General features: G+C 36.2%; 1 protein-coding gene across 1 annotated transcript; it reads left to right on the forward strand.

Moving 5' to 3' along the window:
* Positions 1 to 298: 298 nt before the first annotated feature.
* Positions 299 to 19169, forward strand: LOC133325777 (uncharacterized). The gene is made up of 6 exons (XM_061534499.1): positions 299 to 1422; positions 16695 to 16799; positions 16878 to 17076; positions 17138 to 17316; positions 17397 to 17565; positions 18133 to 19169. Exons 1-6 carry the CDS (start codon positions 379 to 381, stop codon positions 19167 to 19169), a joined length of 2733 nt encoding a protein of 910 aa, XP_061390483.1. The 5' UTR covers positions 299 to 378.
* The last annotated feature ends 242 nt before the right edge of the window (positions 19170 to 19411 follow it).

Consider the following 19411-nt stretch of genomic DNA (forward strand, 5'->3'; position numbering starts at 1 on the left):
GCTTCTAGATTTATATGCTGATCCATTCAAATAATAATATCTCTATCTATAACCATGTACGTAGTTAGCATAAATGATATGTAATTGTAGTCAACATGATCATGGAGTCCACAATTACAATGGAATATATCCGCATTTCGACATTAGATGTGGCGTAGATTCGGCGTCATTTTAGGTTTTAGGTATTCATTAAACAAAAATCTGACAGACAAGGTCGACTGTAGCGGGGGTTATTCTTGGAAGTGCAAGATCGGCCACAAAATCGCGTTCGTTTTATTCGATTCGATTCTTCGCATTCGTTTATTTTCCTTATCCTGTGTACTATAGCGAAATAAATAATCGGAGCGACGATCTGGTAAGCGGAACAGTTGGAGAGAAATGTATGCCGCTGCCGGTGGCGCCAGTTTGGCATCACGCCAGGCACGACAAAGGCAACGCCAGCAAAAGAAATCGCAGCAGCTGCAGGCAAAACTACATCCCCCTAAGGCACCTTGTCCATCGGTGGGCGAACATGGCGCTTCAACGCCAACGCGCCATTCTCGGCAATTCCACCAACTCCCGAACAACTATCTGCGAACACCGCAGGCGCAGGGGCGCAAACTTAGTGCTAGTTATACGGCGCAATCGAAGCTTTTACTGCCAATCGATGAGGGCGACACACAATCGGTTATGCATATGCGAATCCACTCGCACCCACATGCGCATGGACATAGCCATCATGCTCACAGCCACAGCCATCAGGAACACCAACATATGGTTCCATATACCGGTCATCATCACCATGGACGTGTATCGCCGAAGCTTGTACACCGTCATTCGGGCAGTAGCGGAACAAGCTTTCACCATTCCCATCTACCGAAATCGGCAACTGCCACTCTACCGCTTGTCTCACAAGTTGAAGCCACACCACCGACGTCGCCATCGGGCGTAGCCGCCGCCGGCAAGCCGGATGACGCGACAGCTCTCCCACCAACGACATGTCAGGAGGCAGGTATTCCTATGGCCTATCATGACAGTATTATTGTGACGCCGGCCACACCGATGGCGTCGCCCGGGCACGTGGCCAAACCACACGAAGAACTTCCCGATGCTGTTGCAGAAAAACAACCGCTTACCGCGGCCGCAGACTCTTGTGATGACGATGACCAAGCGCACCCACCCACCGGACCCCTAGAACGCAAATGCAGTGTCTACCGCATGAGGCGTAGCGACGCCTTTGAACATGACCCCCCGGTTGTCATTGGTGGTGTTCGGAGACAATTCAAAGAGCTTCAATTCAACCAACAGAACCAACACTACGAACCTCTGCTTACCGACGATCCGCACCTCGTATTCAAGGGCTTGCCGTCGACCACCGCCGGTCGTAAAATCCAAATTTGCGCCTACTGTGAGGAAGGTATATGCGTCTGTGAACACATTGAGGTAATTACCACCACCACCCAACAGAGCGAACCAAGGCCGGCCCTACATACTGCTACTACTACTACCACTGTCACTACTACTCCTACTACCATATTCTCTCTATGTTGTATCCTATCCATTTCAATACACACACACATAAACACGTACACACACGTTGACATGTTTTCTTGCTATTTGAACCGTTTTGAATCTGCCTATTTTTTAGTTTCTCATTTCTTAAGTGCCAATATAATTTCTTTTTAATACCCATGTGAATGTGTGTGTGTGGCCACATACACAGGGATAGTACACAAATCGACTAGAACCTCGACATACAACAAGGAACACACCTTTAAACGCACACATACACACAGCTGCACACACCTTTCGCGTATATTGTCATGAGTAGTGGTATACGATACGATTGCTAATGTGTGTGTGTATGTGTGGTTGTGTGCCTAAGTCATCTTTCACGATATCAAACGCTTACACTTCCGTCGACAATACCTTCCGACCGACCGACCCACCGACTTCGACTTCGACACCAAATTCGCCATATTCATTAGTTACAAATGTCTCCCATTTATGTTTCAACGTATTTTCTTATTTCTCAGTGTTGCATGTTTGTTGTGTCATAATGCCATTTCTTGTTTCTTGCATGCCATTCTTTTCTTTGTTACTTTTACTATGCTCTGAGTACCCCCATAACCCACAGCCGAGAACCCGTTGCCCCACGCCCCCCGGTCTTTGTTGTATGATGATAGTTCCTCCATGGGCTCTAAATAACTGCCAACAGCAATTACTACGATTCGTGTTTGGGATGACTGAAATAGTTGATGTGTGTGTGACACAAGGGTGGACACGAGGTGTTTGGGTTGGATAAGAAATGGGTGGTCCACTGTTTTTATTACAGTCGCAATGTCAATGCTAGCGGCGGCCACTAAAGCTTTTATCGCTACCCCCATCCCGCCACTCTTCGCTAGACCATTTGTTTATTTGTTTACTTTTTTCGTTTTTGCGATGTTTCGTGTCCTTTGTCGTTTCGTTGTTCTTGATGTTGCTTTTAATTAGCCTATATATAAATATAAATATATACATATAGCAGTGTGGATAAGTGTGTTGCCGGAAGCATGCACATTACATAGTTTAATAAGGGAAAATCGATGACAATAATTGCATGTCTGCACCAAGTAAATGGTTAGAATGTCATATAATGCTAAGTTGATGTAATCTGCAAACATAGGCCACATGTATGTATGTACGTACGTAATGTAAATTTAAATATAACATATATATATATACATGTTAGCAAACATATGCCAGACACTATTTAATCGCGTAACATTTGTAGGTAAGAGTTTTATACTTATTTCAATGACTTATCCAGAGATTGGGTGCAAATGTGTCAGGTTTAACTTTGAAATTTTTAAAGAATATATGAATTAAAAAAGATTGAACTTAATGAAGACAAACGTCTTCCAAATCTATGATCAAGACATCAAAAACAAACAAAAGAAATACACTCACAGACACTGGTTTAATTATAATTTTTAAGTACATGAAGGTTAACACCTGAATAGTCAAAAAAGCAAATGATTCATTCATAAATTGCTCGAACTACGGATTTACTTCTTCATATATGAAAATGATTTCCGTAATTTAATAAACTCAAATGGTAAGAAAAAAGAAACAAACACAGTAATGTTATAGTAGGAATGAATGAGCTTCTGCCTATTAATGACTAAAACTAAGGTTTATTCCATTTAATTATTTAAAAGAAAAACAAAATATAATTTTCTATTCTTCACCACACTGTGGTACCAGTGGGTCGATTCACTATCAAAATTAAGCAATTCTCAAATCGATAAAATATTATAACGACAAAATAAACAATATTTTAATTCTATAACAGTTTTTAACAACAATTGTTAAAAATGTTGTTAGTAAACAACACGAAAAAATTCAAAGTTAACTTATCGAAAAATATTCTTTAATATTGAACATGCCTTGTTTTGTTCAAAATTTGTATGTATTTTATTTTCAAAATGTTCCAAAATAAAAGCTTTTTGAAAGTTTATCGACAATTTGTCTACATTTTTACAGAATAACATTTTCGTTACTGCAAACGATTTTATGTGTAGACAAAATTGTCGATTGTCGGATCGTTATAAGTTACTGAATCGACCTACAGGTATTATGTCTCTACACAACTATGTTGTCAGAGTATTCAAGATTTGTTTGGCCCCAAGATTTTTAACGCCTCGAAATATTGTTGCTAGTATAATAACCAAAGTTGAATCGTATGGAGTAAATGTTTACTCCGGAAAGATGATTTGGTAAATAATCCTTTAAGAGGATGTAAATATCACGAAATATGGCCCAGACTATGATCGGTCGCGTAAGGCTATACTGCTCCTCTCAGAATCATTTTTTGAGTCGATTTATGTATGTCCATCCGTCTGTTGATATAAAATAATAAAGAAAGTATTGAAATTGTAGAACATCGGGTCAGACTTAAATATATCTCCCATATATATATATATGATTTTTTTGACTTGGTATGATTTTCACAATTAAAGATATTTTGTGGAATACAAACGGTTAGGTCATTTTGTTTTACTCTACAGCTTGTGTTTCAGTGTACACTTCGACTAACTCCACTTTTTGAAAAATCTTGAATTTAGTGTCCAAGGCCTTAATTAAGTAACGTCATCTTACATTTATAATATCCTTCCTGAATAATAAAAATATACATTCTACATTGCAAATTTGAATTCGTATTATAAATTTTGAAATGATTTTGGGCGTGAGATTTTTTATAGAATAACCTAATTATTAACATTATATCTGATCTTGTGTAAAAACTCGTTAAAATGAGATACTTTCATACGAGGTTGCAAAAGAGGCAAACCCTAGTGTTTATAAACCATACTGTCGTACATTTGCTTTCCAAACGTAAGAGAAATAGGATAGCCCCAGTTTGGGATGTATTTAGAATCTCCTTCTAAATCACATGTGTGTCTTTTTATTTATTTATATTTGTAACCAAAATTCATGTTACTTTTAGTATCTATCTGGTATCCTGGTTTATATACAATTTCGTTTGATTCCACTTAAATGGTGAGCCTAAGACGCTTTATCCGAACTATTAAAAAATGACCATATAACGCAAAGAATGAACATGTTTGGTTCAAATATAATTTCAATACACGAATCATATAACACCTCCTGGATGCATCCAAATTGGAGTGGACGATTCCACTCTTTTAATATTAGTTGACCTTATTCTGATGCACGTAACAATAAGCAACCGTTCGATTCATTTTCATTCTCTTGAAAATGTTTTATTTAAAATCTTCAGTAGTGTTGGTGGGTTATTTGGGATACCATCCCAGTTTGTTGTTTTTATAAAAAACAAATATTTATTAGTGGGGAATGTATGGCATTGTTCGCCGAGGGATAAGGCAGTGAAGACTATAGTTTCCGATCACGCCACTAATCCTCATCAGTTCCCTTAGTTTTTTGTTGGGATTTTCCCGACAGAAGCTATTTATTGCTTCTATACAAGAAAACCTTTCATACCCAAATGCCTCTTGTAACAAAGCGAAGTACTTAGCTGACCAACGAAATAAACTGCATGAGAATTTCGATGGTGCCTCACTTCGAGGTTAACAAGCATTTAAAATATTTATTTTGAAGGTTTTATATACATATTTACAACTTATTACGCCAGAAGATCATTTACTTTTGATCAAGAACCACCAATTCGACTTATTCCAAATGGCTTCTTTCTTTGTAAAAAATATTATTAAGATGGGTGATACACTAAAAAAGATGAAATAATTAACCTCTCACTTTTATTTTAGATGAACATTTGTTTTAATGTTTTCGGATAAAAAGACAAAAAAGATAAACTAAGTGAATACCGACGATAGTTGACATTAAATATGTGGCAAGTAAATGCCGTGTTTTCATAAAAAGTCGCCAATGTTCCAGGCGATATTTACATTATTTACTCCGTTTTACGCTAAAACTTAGACCTTGCACAAAAATCCGCAAACCAAAATCATGTTCCATCATACGCGAAAAATACTAACGAGACTTTTATTTCTATTTAGTGGCTATACAATTGAATTTGAAATTAAAAAAAATAAATTTGTTCTCCATATTATAACTGATATATTGATTATGTGAATACATTTTAAAATGGATTTGTATTGCTCTTAATTTGCTGAACGTCCAAGTGCAAGCCATGAGCTTGCCAATACGTTATTTAGTTTTTTTTTCTACATTCTCCAATCCTAAAGTTCCAGGACCTACTCCTTATAAAAAGTTTACCAACAAAACAATTTGTGATGCTAAGGCGACGGAATTTCCCAAAACCGTTTGCATTGTGCATTCATTGGCTGCCTTAAGAAGATGTTGTCTGCTGCAGGGAGAGAGTGGGATGAGAACATACAAGATTTTGTAATGTTATCATTGGTACTTATGAAATACACAACAGCATAACATTCTCTTGTACAAAACAAAGAAAACGAATGAATATATCAGAACTGAACATATGAATACTGTTTATTTGTTTGCCATAGGATCCAAACTGCACTGCACTGAAGGGGTGTACTACAGATCCATCCAGATCCACACCAGACAGCACATACTGTAAGAGAACGAACAAAAAACGAACGTTAAACCAAACGAAATAATACATCGAAGACACGTATAAATAATCTCCACTAAATATTACTCAAATAGTAAGGTAACCCGCGAGTGTGTGTTGCTCGACTTGGGAAGGGGCGCTCGATTACTAACACTTGAGAGATTTCTCACTTTCACATCGCTAACTGTGCTAAATGCCTCTTAACTATCAACGAAAAATTACAGCTAAGATGAAGTCCTACGGCAACAGCAGTCACGAGTTTGGTTCAGAACTTTAATATTTTCACATATCTGCAAAATGATAGCGACGCCCAAGTTGCAGAAGATCTACACCGATCGACATTGCTGTGACACATCATCGCCAGTTCGAGGAGCAATATAAGTCGAACACATACATTCGCTTAGCTATATGATCGGAGCGTTAAGTCCACACTATATACGAGAGCGCGAATCTAGACAAAATATTAAGTTTATGTATCGTCTTCTGTGTACGTGCGCACAAATACAATTTAACTGGTGGCTGCGCCGGCGAAGAAGACGACGACGCAAAGGACAACGCAAACAAAAGCATCACCGTTGGAAAACCAACAACCGGCGAACGTAGCAGTTCGACCCAAGGCATCGCCATCGATAGCGGGAGACCGGCGTCCGGTAGCATTGAGTATTTTCAGGTTCAGAATATTCTGTAAGAACTACTTTAAATGAATTTTAACCATGTAGACTATGTTTATTAATGATTTAAACCAAATGTGTACGACTTTAGTTTTACATAGGGCTCCTGAAGAACTCAATTTGTTCTTCATCGCGCTCAAACGAAGATACGCTATTGCAGCAAGACAACGGACCTCTACGGTTGAATGAGTAAAATTTGGCCCGATCCTATAACACAACGTGATATATATCTAAAAATATATACAGTAACGCATTTTGCCGTTAATCATTCATCTATAGTAAAATATATTTGTTGCGCATAAACTCAACGAATAAAGATGCAGGCTGCATTGATGCTAAGATCGAAATCTCGGGTGGCGAGAAGAAGAAAGCTACGAAAATTAGGTGGAAGACTTGAGTTGCCTAGTAATGTAGCAACCAAAGAAATAGCTCCATTTCCTCGTTATCCGCCAGAGTCATGGGTAATATTTTATTTCTTTAACATCAAACTCCTCCTCCTCCTTCTTCTCAGCAAAAAAGTAAAAAAAAAAAACAAAAACAAATGGAAACCCACAAAATATTCTCTCTCTTTCTCTATCAACTACCAAATACAACTACTACTATCGTTACTAGTAACTTCTGTCATTCCCCTCACTACCCCCTGAAAACAACTAACTTAGGACCCATAACGTCCTTACATCATACTACCTTCCTATCTCTCTCTCTCGCTCTCTCAATCTGTCTTTCTCTGTCTATAACGATCCCCTCTCTTAGTCTCATTGAACTCTGTTCCTTCCAGTACAAAATATACTATATTATAATTTCTTTTCGTTCAATTTATTTATGAGTAGATTCTACATACTATTTCACTTAGAATATTAGCAATATTTCGTTTAGAGCTCCTAGTTATTCAACAAACCTCAGGTTAGACACCAAACTTCTTCACATTAAATGCTTTGAATACAAAACAAACAACTTCTCAACATCTTTGGCTTGCGCGAACATTCGCGTTCTTTTCAATTCTGCTTCCTATAACCCCAAACTTTTTGAGTCCTTCGCCAGACCACAAAAAGAATACTTTATATCAACAAATTAGCTTTCCATCTCACCCTCACTTAGATATATTTATATTCCTGATCCAGCCTATGTCTATAGAACTCTTATTTTCCAATCCCCACATATGTATTCATTTTTTTTTGATTTGTAGCTGTATAAAGTTTAACCTACATATATAATAAATACACACAACAAGCCTTGAATATTTCTACTCTCGAATAAGAATCCAAAGGCCTAAAGAGAAGTATTAACCAAAGAGCAACATTTGTAGATTTAAGCACCTTACTTCACCTCTTCTTTAAGTTCGCTAGTAGTCCAAACAATAAATTCCTACTTAGAAATGACCCTAGAGAACAAGCCGTCTTATCATCACCTTGTTTTCTCAACACTTGGCCATATTCACCCCACAAACACACATATATACATACATGCATACACAGATATATACATTTTCATGTAAATACCTACACAGATAGTCTCTGCATTTATACCGAAATCCTTCCAAAAGGACATGTTTTGTTCATAACCTTCTTTCAACTTTTCATCCAAATCCAAATCTGTACTCTACTGTCCGTTGTACCGTTGGCCAACTGTAATTTACCAAAAACAACCACTTCCCCCATCCAACCATGTGGATATCTAACTGACGCGTCTTCATCTTCCTTCCTACTAATTGAATTGTAACTGACGATGCGGTATGATGTGGTACGTGCGTGTCCCCGCCCATTTGTCTCTGTGTACGAAATACGATCGGTCCACACCATATGTTTCATAACATTACATGTTCTTACACTATCACCCGTGTAAATATGTCAACTCACTAACAATTGTTTAAAATTGCGATTGGAATTCCTTTTCACCTGTGGTTGCGCCGGGAACATCTGACATCTAACGTCAAACGGCGACGGTCTGTGCCGCTACAATGGTTTGTATAACCACATCTCTCTGTCTCTCTCTGTACAAATTCGTCCTACCATTCCAACTCACGCCATCCAAATCCAAATACAAAATTAATGTTGCCACCATTATTGCGCACCGCGACCCAACATCAATCAATGGCTCTAAAAATCGACAGTAAGTCCTTTGCTAGGTTATCACTACAAAATTCGTTGGTTTGTCTCTTTTGTTGTCTTGATTTACTTCTATTCTTATACATTTCCCTTTGTTGGTTGGTTTTGTTTTGTTTTATTTTGTTTTCGATATAATTTTAATTTTTGAAGTTTTAAAGTACAGTGAAAATGCTTGTAAACACATTTTATTTACGTAGTTTTGTAATGGAACACAGCATCACAGAGTTGAATTTCGTTTATAATCTATCGGAAACATTTAACGACAATAGACGCCACCGACAAGCACACCCACACAGAAGCAACAATCGCATACACTGAAGAAAAAGACAAATAACAATAAAAAAAGAGAACACTGATTTAATTTTCAATATTGGAAAAGGAGTGAAAAACATGAGTTCAATTTCAACAGTTGTGTAATATTAACTTCGGAGTAGTGATAACTCGAACTAGTGGATCTTCAATTAATAATTCAGAATAGAGTTTTTTTTTTTAAGTACATACACACTTTTGATCACTTCAAAAAATAAGTTTGTCCATCGTAAGAATATATCCTTTCGAAACCTCATTAAAATGTAAAAACGTTCGCAAGAATCTTGCTCAGTCAAGAGATTCCAAACATTTCCGAGGATATCTATCGTTCCAGTTCGAGAACTCAATTTGTAATTTCCATTTGAGGAGGATTTAATTTGCAATTAAACAACAAACCTATATAATTCAAATTATTCCATTCGGAATCTGATTCAAATTCAAAAGAAACATTTCAAATTGCAAACATTCAAACGGTTTAATATTTTTGTCCATAATCAAACGGTAGTCAATAAATTAAAAAAAAAAAAACGTAAAACAAAATTCAAAAAACCAGTTTGAATGTTGAAACGAATTCGTAAATGTCTATTGTCTTCAGTGCAATCGATCTGCTCTGTGGGCTTCCTTATATGCGCGTGAAACAAAATATTTCACCTCCCTGTGTAGTTGGAAATGTATGCAAAGCAAATGTTTGCTGCCAAACATTTGCCTTGCATATGTTTACACGCTTTTATTGCACCTGGGATTTGGATCTTGTACTGAATACATCGACCATCCCCAGTCTCGATAAAAGCGTTGTTGTTAAATATTACTGACAAAGCATGTGCATTGTGGTTAAATGTAAAAAAGAAACGATAAATTATATAGAAATACAGATGCATCATGACAAACACTTGATAACACACACACAGACACATCGACACGTATGTATGTACAGTACATAATCAGCATCTATTTATCTATCTGTATATGGATTACAAGCATTTTCCTTACTTTAATGTACTTCTTGATTCTCAGACGCTTTTGGGCGAGAACTTTACATTTCCCCACCACCATCCCAGCAAACCACACGAAAAACATTATTAACGCTACCCCCTAGTAATATCCCGTAGTGTTATTTATTCCTGAGTCCTAAGACCAAGAAACGAGAACTCAACTCCCGATACGAAAGGAGCCAAGGAGCATCAATACAGTCCGCAATGCAATGCATACATTTATAAAAGCTAATACTTACTTCTTCGTAATCTACGTCTAAGACACACATAGTACAACTTACACCTGTCACACGTCCACAGAAGCCGCATTGCCACCATTTTAATTGTTATAGTTTTTATTTTCCATCGAGTAGAACACACCTCATACGAACATGTTGCATGTCTCGATAGACCACACCCATCCGACCACCATCATCCCACCAAATACGTCGTTCGACCCATTTGTATACTATTCCATGATAATGATAAGTACCTGCCTGCCTGCCAATGGACAGCATTACAATACTACACGACACGTTACGTCTCGCGGTGAGACCAACTAACCAACAGTAATCATACAAAATGGTATCAAGTTTTCCCAAAGATTCTGTTCAGCTTGCTTGCCTCTCATTCCCGTTTTCGATCTAGGAGCTCGACTTGATTCAATATGCGAATACAAATCCACAAAGAAAGTAATAATCCCCGAAAATTACATAAAATTCTCAAGTCTGAATGTATCAAATATTAAGACGAAAAAGCAAATAGAAAATAGATGAATTTTCGATGAGTGAATTTGTTGTACATGTATGCAAGTGTGTACGTGTGTGTTCATCCATACATTCACTCACCGATTTTGATTGACCTCATGGGCGTCATTCATTATACATATGCTGAGGATTTTTTGTGGAGCATTCACAAGTTGAAACAAGTGGAAAAGTAAAACTAAATTAATCGGATATTTAATGTAAATGCATTCGAACATTACTCAATACCACGTAAGGATGGATACACGCACCCTCACCTATCGATTGAAGCTGGGTGGGTGTGTGTGTGTGCTATAGTTATAAGTAACTGTTATACACCATTTCGAATTTGTAACACATGTTTGTGTGTGTGTGTGTAAGTATGCGGACAACAACAATAACTCGATAACAGAATCCGCCATATTCCGTATCAACACTGTCCTGAAAATACTTGTTTTAACATAGCCAACATCGATCGGTAAGTTGAAGCGATTGCGTCCCTCAAAAAAGGATTCACAAGGAATGCGTTCCAATTCGCGCCATTCTACCTCGACCCGTAATGATTGTCTATGACATTGGCACACATTCCCGCGAACATGACGCGTATGTGTATGTGTGGATGGAACTGTTATACGTATGTATGTACTTACTTGAAACTCAAATCCCCACCAGATCAACTAACCCGCAAAATGTGTAAAGAGCTTAAAGTGTGTCTGTGTGTGGCAAATCCCCCTGCCTGCCACATTGAGGATATCTTCCGACTTGATGTGTATCATCGATCTACATACGACGAACATGTTTCCAAATTGTATAGCTGCATAGAATTGTATCATTATTAACATTGTCCTTAGGATTAATAGGAGGAATGCTGTTACTTTTAATAACTCATACACACGTACATACATATTTACTCATAACACTCGCTCACTCATAACCACACACATGTAGCTAACACACGTTGTGAAAACAGATTTCTGGTTAGTATTGAAGATCGATCCGACATGTAATTTGTTCTATTTTTTGACAATTAAGTCACAGACCAATGACATGATCAGCATACCCAAGTGGATGATATTTCATTTTTAATAAACTATATAATAACTAAAGTACAAATATTTTTACTAAATCACCTTCGTCATTTGAACAAACATTGACTGCCCTCATTCCTGACTGTGCCCCACCCAATACACCACCCACATGCACACATACAAATGTTGAATAACTATTCCTCCGTTTTTTATTCATTTCTACATTTTGCATTTTGTTTTCGTCCTCTGGATTTTTCTCATCTTTTTTTCGTATTTTTTCTAAGCACGCATTATTGTTATGTCCTGGAGGAAATGTTCCGTCTAAGCCCACATTTGGGTGCAAGTGCATTGACCGCATATCATTATGTTCTTATCTCCTCATTGACCCACTGACACGGACAAGAACATTTCAAAAGTAGTAAACATAACTTGATTCACATTTATAAGATTTAGGTTCTCGAATTCAAATAGTCCGCATTACAATGGTCACCTTCACCGAGCCTTAGGTATAACATTAATAAAGTTTAAAAAAATTATAGCAAAATATTAACTAACTTTCCTCTTGATGTCGAGCTATTGTTGTAATTGTATATGCCTACATGTATACCTATATAGTAACATTCATACATAAAACATACAACATACATGTATATAATACGATACGATACCGATGACTACAAATAGTATGATATATATTCGCTCGAAAGGTGCGAACCAATTCTCAAAGCGTCAATTATTACATTTACATTCGATTTATAATTAACTAGACATTTAAAGGTATTATTGTTTATTATTAATAATAACTTGAAGACAGACAGGTTTTTGTTTCTGTTTTGAAAGGCACAATCGCAATATGTAGTACGGCACTACACTTTGAAAAGGAACCGATTGACTGGATTTCGAGTGATACATTTCTATGAAAAGAAATTTGTCAATGAGTTATGCCTGATGCATTCTTTTCGACTGAATAGCACACCATTGCTGGATAATTGCTATTAAATACAATTTGATTGCATACAATATTCGTTGCTATAAAACCTCTGAATATCAAATGATTTTACAACCTCGATATCAAATTAACAGCTAAGAGGCAAACACCGAAAGGAAAAGAAACCACCTCGATTGTACTTGAAAAACGTCATCGAATTGATTTTATCGTTGTCATAATGCCAGCCTAGATTTCGCACGGCACTTGTGCTTTGAGTAATGCAGGCATCCTTCTTTCTAATCATCATATCAAAAGATTTTCGAAATAAAAGTGGATACTTAAAGCTCAAAAGTGGAATCATCAGTCACAGTATGAACATGCATACATATGTAACGGAGGCTTGCCACTTTTTTATTTCAGTCAGTAGTCAGGTTGCAGTCGTTATCAGAGTGTTTCACACTAAGTGGCAAACACGTTGAAAGATACATAGACGGCTTTTTGCAGCATTAAATTGATATTTAGAATGCCGAAATGATGTATAAAAAAGGGATGTATTGTATAACTCTATTATGCTGCAGATACAAATGCTGTATTTCTGGACGAAATTGGGAGTTTAATACCCTAGACATTGCATTGTTTTCGTGAATTTGAAATGAAATGAAGGCATTAAACTGAGAACTATTTTATTTCGCTCTACCTTTACCTGATGACATAATTTATATATAGGATTATGCTACAAGAAAATATATAAAACGTTGCACAAAATATCATCAAAATACAAGAAATGACAGCGTTTAGTTACAGCAAATTAGCCCATAGAGGACCTTTACGTTACGTTAGATACTTTCACATTTGAAATGTGTATGCTGACTTTCAAAGTACGGAACATTGGGTAGCAACACTTCTTACAAAAAAAAAATAAAAATAAAACGCAAATTGCCGAATTACTCTCCAACCGATTTAAAAATTGTATCAGTGAAGCATTTAATGATAAACATTTAAGTCATATACACTTCAAGTGGATTAAGTGGGTTTCTAAATGCCTCCCATATGGGAGATCGACAAGAATATTTTACATTAATTTGTTATGAATGTAATGAATAAAGTGATAAAGTTAATTCGAAATTTTTAACTTAGTTCCGTTTTTTTAAATCATTTGTAAGAATTTTACCACAAAAACAATATAAATAAATTGTACTTAAGTAAGGGACGAGAGTATCTAATGAATCGATTCCAGTTAATATATATACATTTGTTACAAGTTCAAAAACATGTTCCAATTGAAGTTGGAGCACACTTTCCTATAAAGGGACATTCTACAAAGGACGCCATGTTAAATATTATATTTTCATTTGGCAATAACACATTTGAACAGTCAAATTGTTTGAAACCATTTAAGGATACATTACAAACACTCACCACATACATATATCATACTGATATCAGAGCCACAAACATACACACACACACATGCGAATACCTTCACATGAGCACAGTAACATATTTTGTCTAAACCTTACAATGTGCACGATTATATGAATGACACGTTGAGGCCAAAACTGCATAAACATACGTACATCTACCTATTACATAAAATACATACAAAACTCTATGTACTATATATACTATATAGCTAAACGTTGCTTGCCGCATGAGTCTGCAGTCGACTGGCATGATAATCAGATCCATTTTTCTATATTTATATGGTTTATTTTCATTGGTTTTATCGTGGCATTGACAGCGTTCGTGTGATAAGATAAGCTCACTAGATGCTTTGCTTGCATACCATATTTTATTATTGGATGAGATACGCGCATGCGCATATTTCACAGCAGGTCGGCCAACCCACCAACTGATAGCAACGTGGGCGTTCCTGCATAAGGCATACGAATCGGCCAAGATCACACAACTTATGTACATACAATATAACTTCTTTCAACTCTATATATTAATCGAGTAATTTTCGTGTATATTTAATTGTCTGTCATCATAAATGTCGTTATATTTCTATACATATATAAGCATATATTCAATAATAAATTAAAACAATAAAAAAACAAATAGTTGGCATGTGTTGCATTTTATATGAGTAACATGCAAATATATACACAAAACAATGTTTCCGACTAATCAGTGATATGATAAGTAGTCCCGTAAGTGGTAAGCTATAGATTTTAGTTGAATAGAGTTTAAAATAATAATAAGCAGTAGGGCTTTTCCGGCGCAATCAATAATTTTTTACATGCGACCGAAGCCTTTATATTTCTGTTGGCATCTTGGCATTTTAAGATAATTGTCAAAGCAGAGATCTTACAAATTCGAAATATGAAATCTGAAAATATGAATCCGGAACAGTTTTATAGATTTTACCATGCTTTATTTATATAAGTCGTAAGTAACAATCAGCCTGTTTTTCACGTTTTTTGTGTAAAATAGATTGTCAGAATATATAAGGGTCTTCACTTCAAATCGTATATTCAATGAACATATTTTAGATTGATCCCAAAACGTACCAGAAAAAATAAGAGTTGAATTTAAAATTGTGCCATTTTACCGCGATAATTCAACAGTTTGTTCATATATTTTCCAGAAGAATTCTATGACTAAACCTAATATTAAATTTCAGCCATTGACCAATGATGTTCTCTAACAATAATGTTGTTTTTGTAATATAATTAGTTGATAATTATACCATCAGGCGATGCAAATCCTCGATATTTTCAACTAATAAGTTAAACCTGTCGAAGTTACGAAAGCGATCATGTTTAAGTGATAAAGGAGTGTCGTCTTGGAGTGTCTTAGTTAATACAAATTGTCACAAAAAAATAAAAAATAAATAAATAAAAATACAGAATATAAATAAAACAACAATTGTATGTAAAATGTTTTCGATGATCATTTTGATTTGATTGATCTTTCACAAAAAATAGCGGGTGTAAATTCAAAGTCTCATACAATATAGCTTCGATTTTCTTCCATAATATATAAAAAACGTTTACAACTCCAAAGAATTTTCTGCAAATTTGTATGTATTAGATTAATCAAATATTTTCGCTTTCAATAAACCGAACCACTTGAAATGTAACACAAAATGAATTCGTTACGAAAATTTGTTTTCTTTCATGTCACTAAGCTAGCAGACGATCAAAATTTGATTGCAACACATTTGTTATTGTAAAATTACAAAATATCGGATTTTTTTTCTAAGAAAAATGTGTCGAAAAAGAACATTATTAGAAGATGAGATAATAAAACGGTGAAAAATATTTCAATTATTAAGGAGAAATATATTGTATTCCATTCAAATGCAGTTGTTGATGATATATGTTTTCCATTTAGTTAACGCCTTTAACGGTCTTTTGCGTCTTTTTTCCTTCCGCCATAGTATGGACAATATTACGATTGACATTCCGTCCCTTCTCTATATAATCATTTGCGGCCTTATTTTATTTTTTTAGGATTAGAAGTGCACATACATATGTATATTCAATTAGAATTAACATCCTTACGTAAGTATGTGCTCGAAAGGACTTACTTAGCTGGAAAGGAAAGGTCTATATACATATTTATATGGACATCAATGACATTAGTATTGTATATATGTTTGCATGTATTATTATGTATTTGGCATTTATATGTATATGTTTTTATCTTTTTTGCGTTTAATTATTATTCTGAAATATTGAATACAATTTTGCTTACGATGTTTGGGCATATGAAACATACTTACATAAATATGTGTACTCGTTTTTTTGGTTTATTGTTTGTGCGTAATGATTGTTAACATGCAGACACGTTTTTATGGATATCCACTTGGTTTGGTATGGAAACTAATGTCTTTTGTTTTTTGTTTACTCTGTGCCGCCTTGCTGCGAAACTAGTGTGCTCAGGGAAGAGCTGCTTGGTTGGAACGCGGACGTCGTTGCAGTGTACAGGAGGCACAGCAACAAGCGACATGCCACCGTCGGTGGGTAAAAAGAAATCGGGTAAGTGAGAACCGAAGTGTGATATAAACGTACGGCGGAACAGTGATCTGATGCAATGGTGCTTTCTACCGAATACAGATACAAGACGCCTCTTTAGGCGGTTCGTCGGACGATGAGGATTTTTTGGGCGTATTAAGGGGTCCAAGCACATTTGCAAATGCTTTCCTATATGTTGGGCTGGGTACGATAGCCCTGGGTCTTGTTATAGCATTTGTTGGAACCGGTGAGAAGGGATTTAAAACCGTTGAGCTGCGTCTTATCGGACCATCACTTATCGGTAAAGTCGATTCGAATCATGCCTGTGTGTTTTACAAAGTGTATGAAATTGTTTTTTATAGGCCTCGGATTTATATGCTGCTTGCTGAGAATTCTGTTCTGCATTTGTCCCTCTCATTGCATAGCAAATAAAAAGAATGACCGAAAGAAAAATGGCAATAAAATCGATGCCGATTACACCACATCTCTGTTGCGAGGTGAAATAAAACGCGTGTCCATCACACGAGCTCCTGGTCAACAGGTATTTTGGCTTAACCATTTAGGTTACTTCACTTGTGTATATGTAATATGTTAATATATATTTTTTTTTCTCTCCGCCAGTCTCGCGTTGGTCATAAGAGGTCCAATAGTAAAATGTTAAATGAAGGTATGGAGGCATTACGTCAAATTGCAACCACTTCGCTATTTATGCAAAACGAGCAGAAGCCTATGACAAACCGTATAGTTCCCATAATAAAAGAGCCAGATGTTACAGCCGGTAAGCATTTTATTAATTAATTGAAAAGAAGAAGTATACATATACTTCAAACGGAATGAAATCGAAATCGATGTAGAACATTATGTGTGAAAATGTCTAAGAAGGCAAATCTTCTATATATTTCTTCCAAATTTCGAAATCATTTTGCATTTATGGTTTAATACTATTCCAAAAAGAGTTATATGTTAATATATATTACTTAACATCGAATGCTCAGTGGCATTTCGAATTAAAACCATACTTACTTACACCTTTAGCTTAATTATATAAGGGTATAAGCTTACCGTGTCCCTTGGAGTGAAAAAAAAACATATTATTGTTAAGAAAATATAACAGAGGTGGTTCCCGTTTGCCTTCTTAGACACATAATGTTCTATATCTACTAGATAAATTTTCTCGGTAAGAATTTGCAAATACTGATCAACACAACTGTCAAATTGTGTCTCGCAATTCGCTCTTATTAATTACCTTATTAATAAACCTTGCACCTCGTACATACTTACAAATGTTTGGCAAATACATCAGCATATGTTTATTTTTTTGTGATAAATATGTTTTTCATGTGTTTATGTTTTTTAGAAAAAACCGATATTGCTAATACAAGCAGGGCGAGTAGGTCAAGTTCACAAAATAAAAGTGCAACAAAAGAGGAAATCGAACGTAATGAGAGTACTGCCGTTCAAAATGCTCCTCCCACCAATCTTGGGGACAAAAATATTTCTTCTCCGGTTCCTCCGGTTAGCGGTTTCAACAGCAATAAATTGTCACGTCAACGTATTTCAGTTCACCAGCAAAACTCAGCAGCTTCTTTATTACTACACAATGGGCAGCCCCTATCTTCAAAGGATGACGCGAAAGATCTACAAATGGAAACATCGTTAATATTTGTAAGAAATCCCAATTTGGAGAAGGAAATGTGTCCACCCCTGCACCCTACCACAACGTCCGCAGCTACATCGAGGACATGTCCGTCCTCAGTTTCCACGCATCTGTCGCCGCCTGAATCCACAGACATACCTACAATACACAGCTCCAATGTTATTAATAGCATAAAACAAAAAACTGAAGCGTACAATACAACCAACACAGCAAGTACTTATGCTGCAGCATTAGCTGCGGCTGCATCGTCTCGTGGTAACAGTGAGCGGACAGAGAGCCTTGTACGGGGGCCTCTTGCAATGCCACTCTCAATGCTGACAGCATCGACATCCACATATGCCTTGCCATCATCAGCTCCAAGCATTTCTTTGACTAAATCAATAACGACGAGCCCACTACCAGTTCAGCCATCAACAGCACCAACATTTTCAAAGACGACTGATCAATCCGGTGCGATTAGTCAACAAATAATGCCAGGTCAGGTGATTGATGAAACCTTTATGGGCCAAACGTTATCTAGTACTGATGAAAAGAACAGTGAACCTCCTCAAAGCCATCCGGTTCTAAAATTTCCTGCATCTACCATGTTATCTTCCACATATTCAGGAAGTTCGTCGACGCTTTCGCCCAACAGCCTAGTAGGTTCCACTTCGTTTTCTGTGTCCTCGACTTTACCTACACCATTGGGTAAATTTGAACCTGAGATTCTGCTGAGTCCTGCCAAACTAGGGCAATAATTGATTCCAATCGATAATAGTCTTACGTACTCATATATGTAATTTGTCACCTGTTATACTTATACAAATCAATGTCGCTCTAGATATCATACAACGGTACATGGGTACCCATTAGTTCGAAGCTTAATGTATCAAATTATATAACTGTTGCTAACATTAATTTATTGTTATACATTTCGAAATACATTCAAATATAATCGTCGGTTTAAGATCATTTGCGTTCATTTTATATTTGAATGTAT

The sequence above is a fragment of the Musca vetustissima genome, unplaced genomic scaffold (genome assembly GCF_032173495.1).
Source record: "Musca vetustissima isolate MV318-11 ecotype Yass unplaced genomic scaffold, APGP_CSIRO_Mvet_v1 utg37729, whole genome shotgun sequence".
In the NCBI taxonomy this organism is placed as follows: Eukaryota; Metazoa; Arthropoda; class Insecta; order Diptera; family Muscidae; genus Musca; species Musca vetustissima.

Bases quoted from the DNA above. Each gene is read 5' to 3' on its own strand.
- LOC133325777 (XM_061534499.1), top strand. From the start codon at position 379: ATGTATGCCGCTGCCGGTGGCGCCAGTTTGGCATCACGCCAGGCACGA. The intron at 17,077-17,137 runs GTAAAGTCGATT...TGTTTTTTATAG, and splicing joins TATCGGACCATCACTTATCG to GCCTCGGATTTATATGCTGC. The intron at 17,566-18,132 runs TTAATTAATTGA...TATGTTTTTTAG, and splicing joins TACAGCCGGTAAGCATTTTA to AAAAAACCGATATTGCTAAT.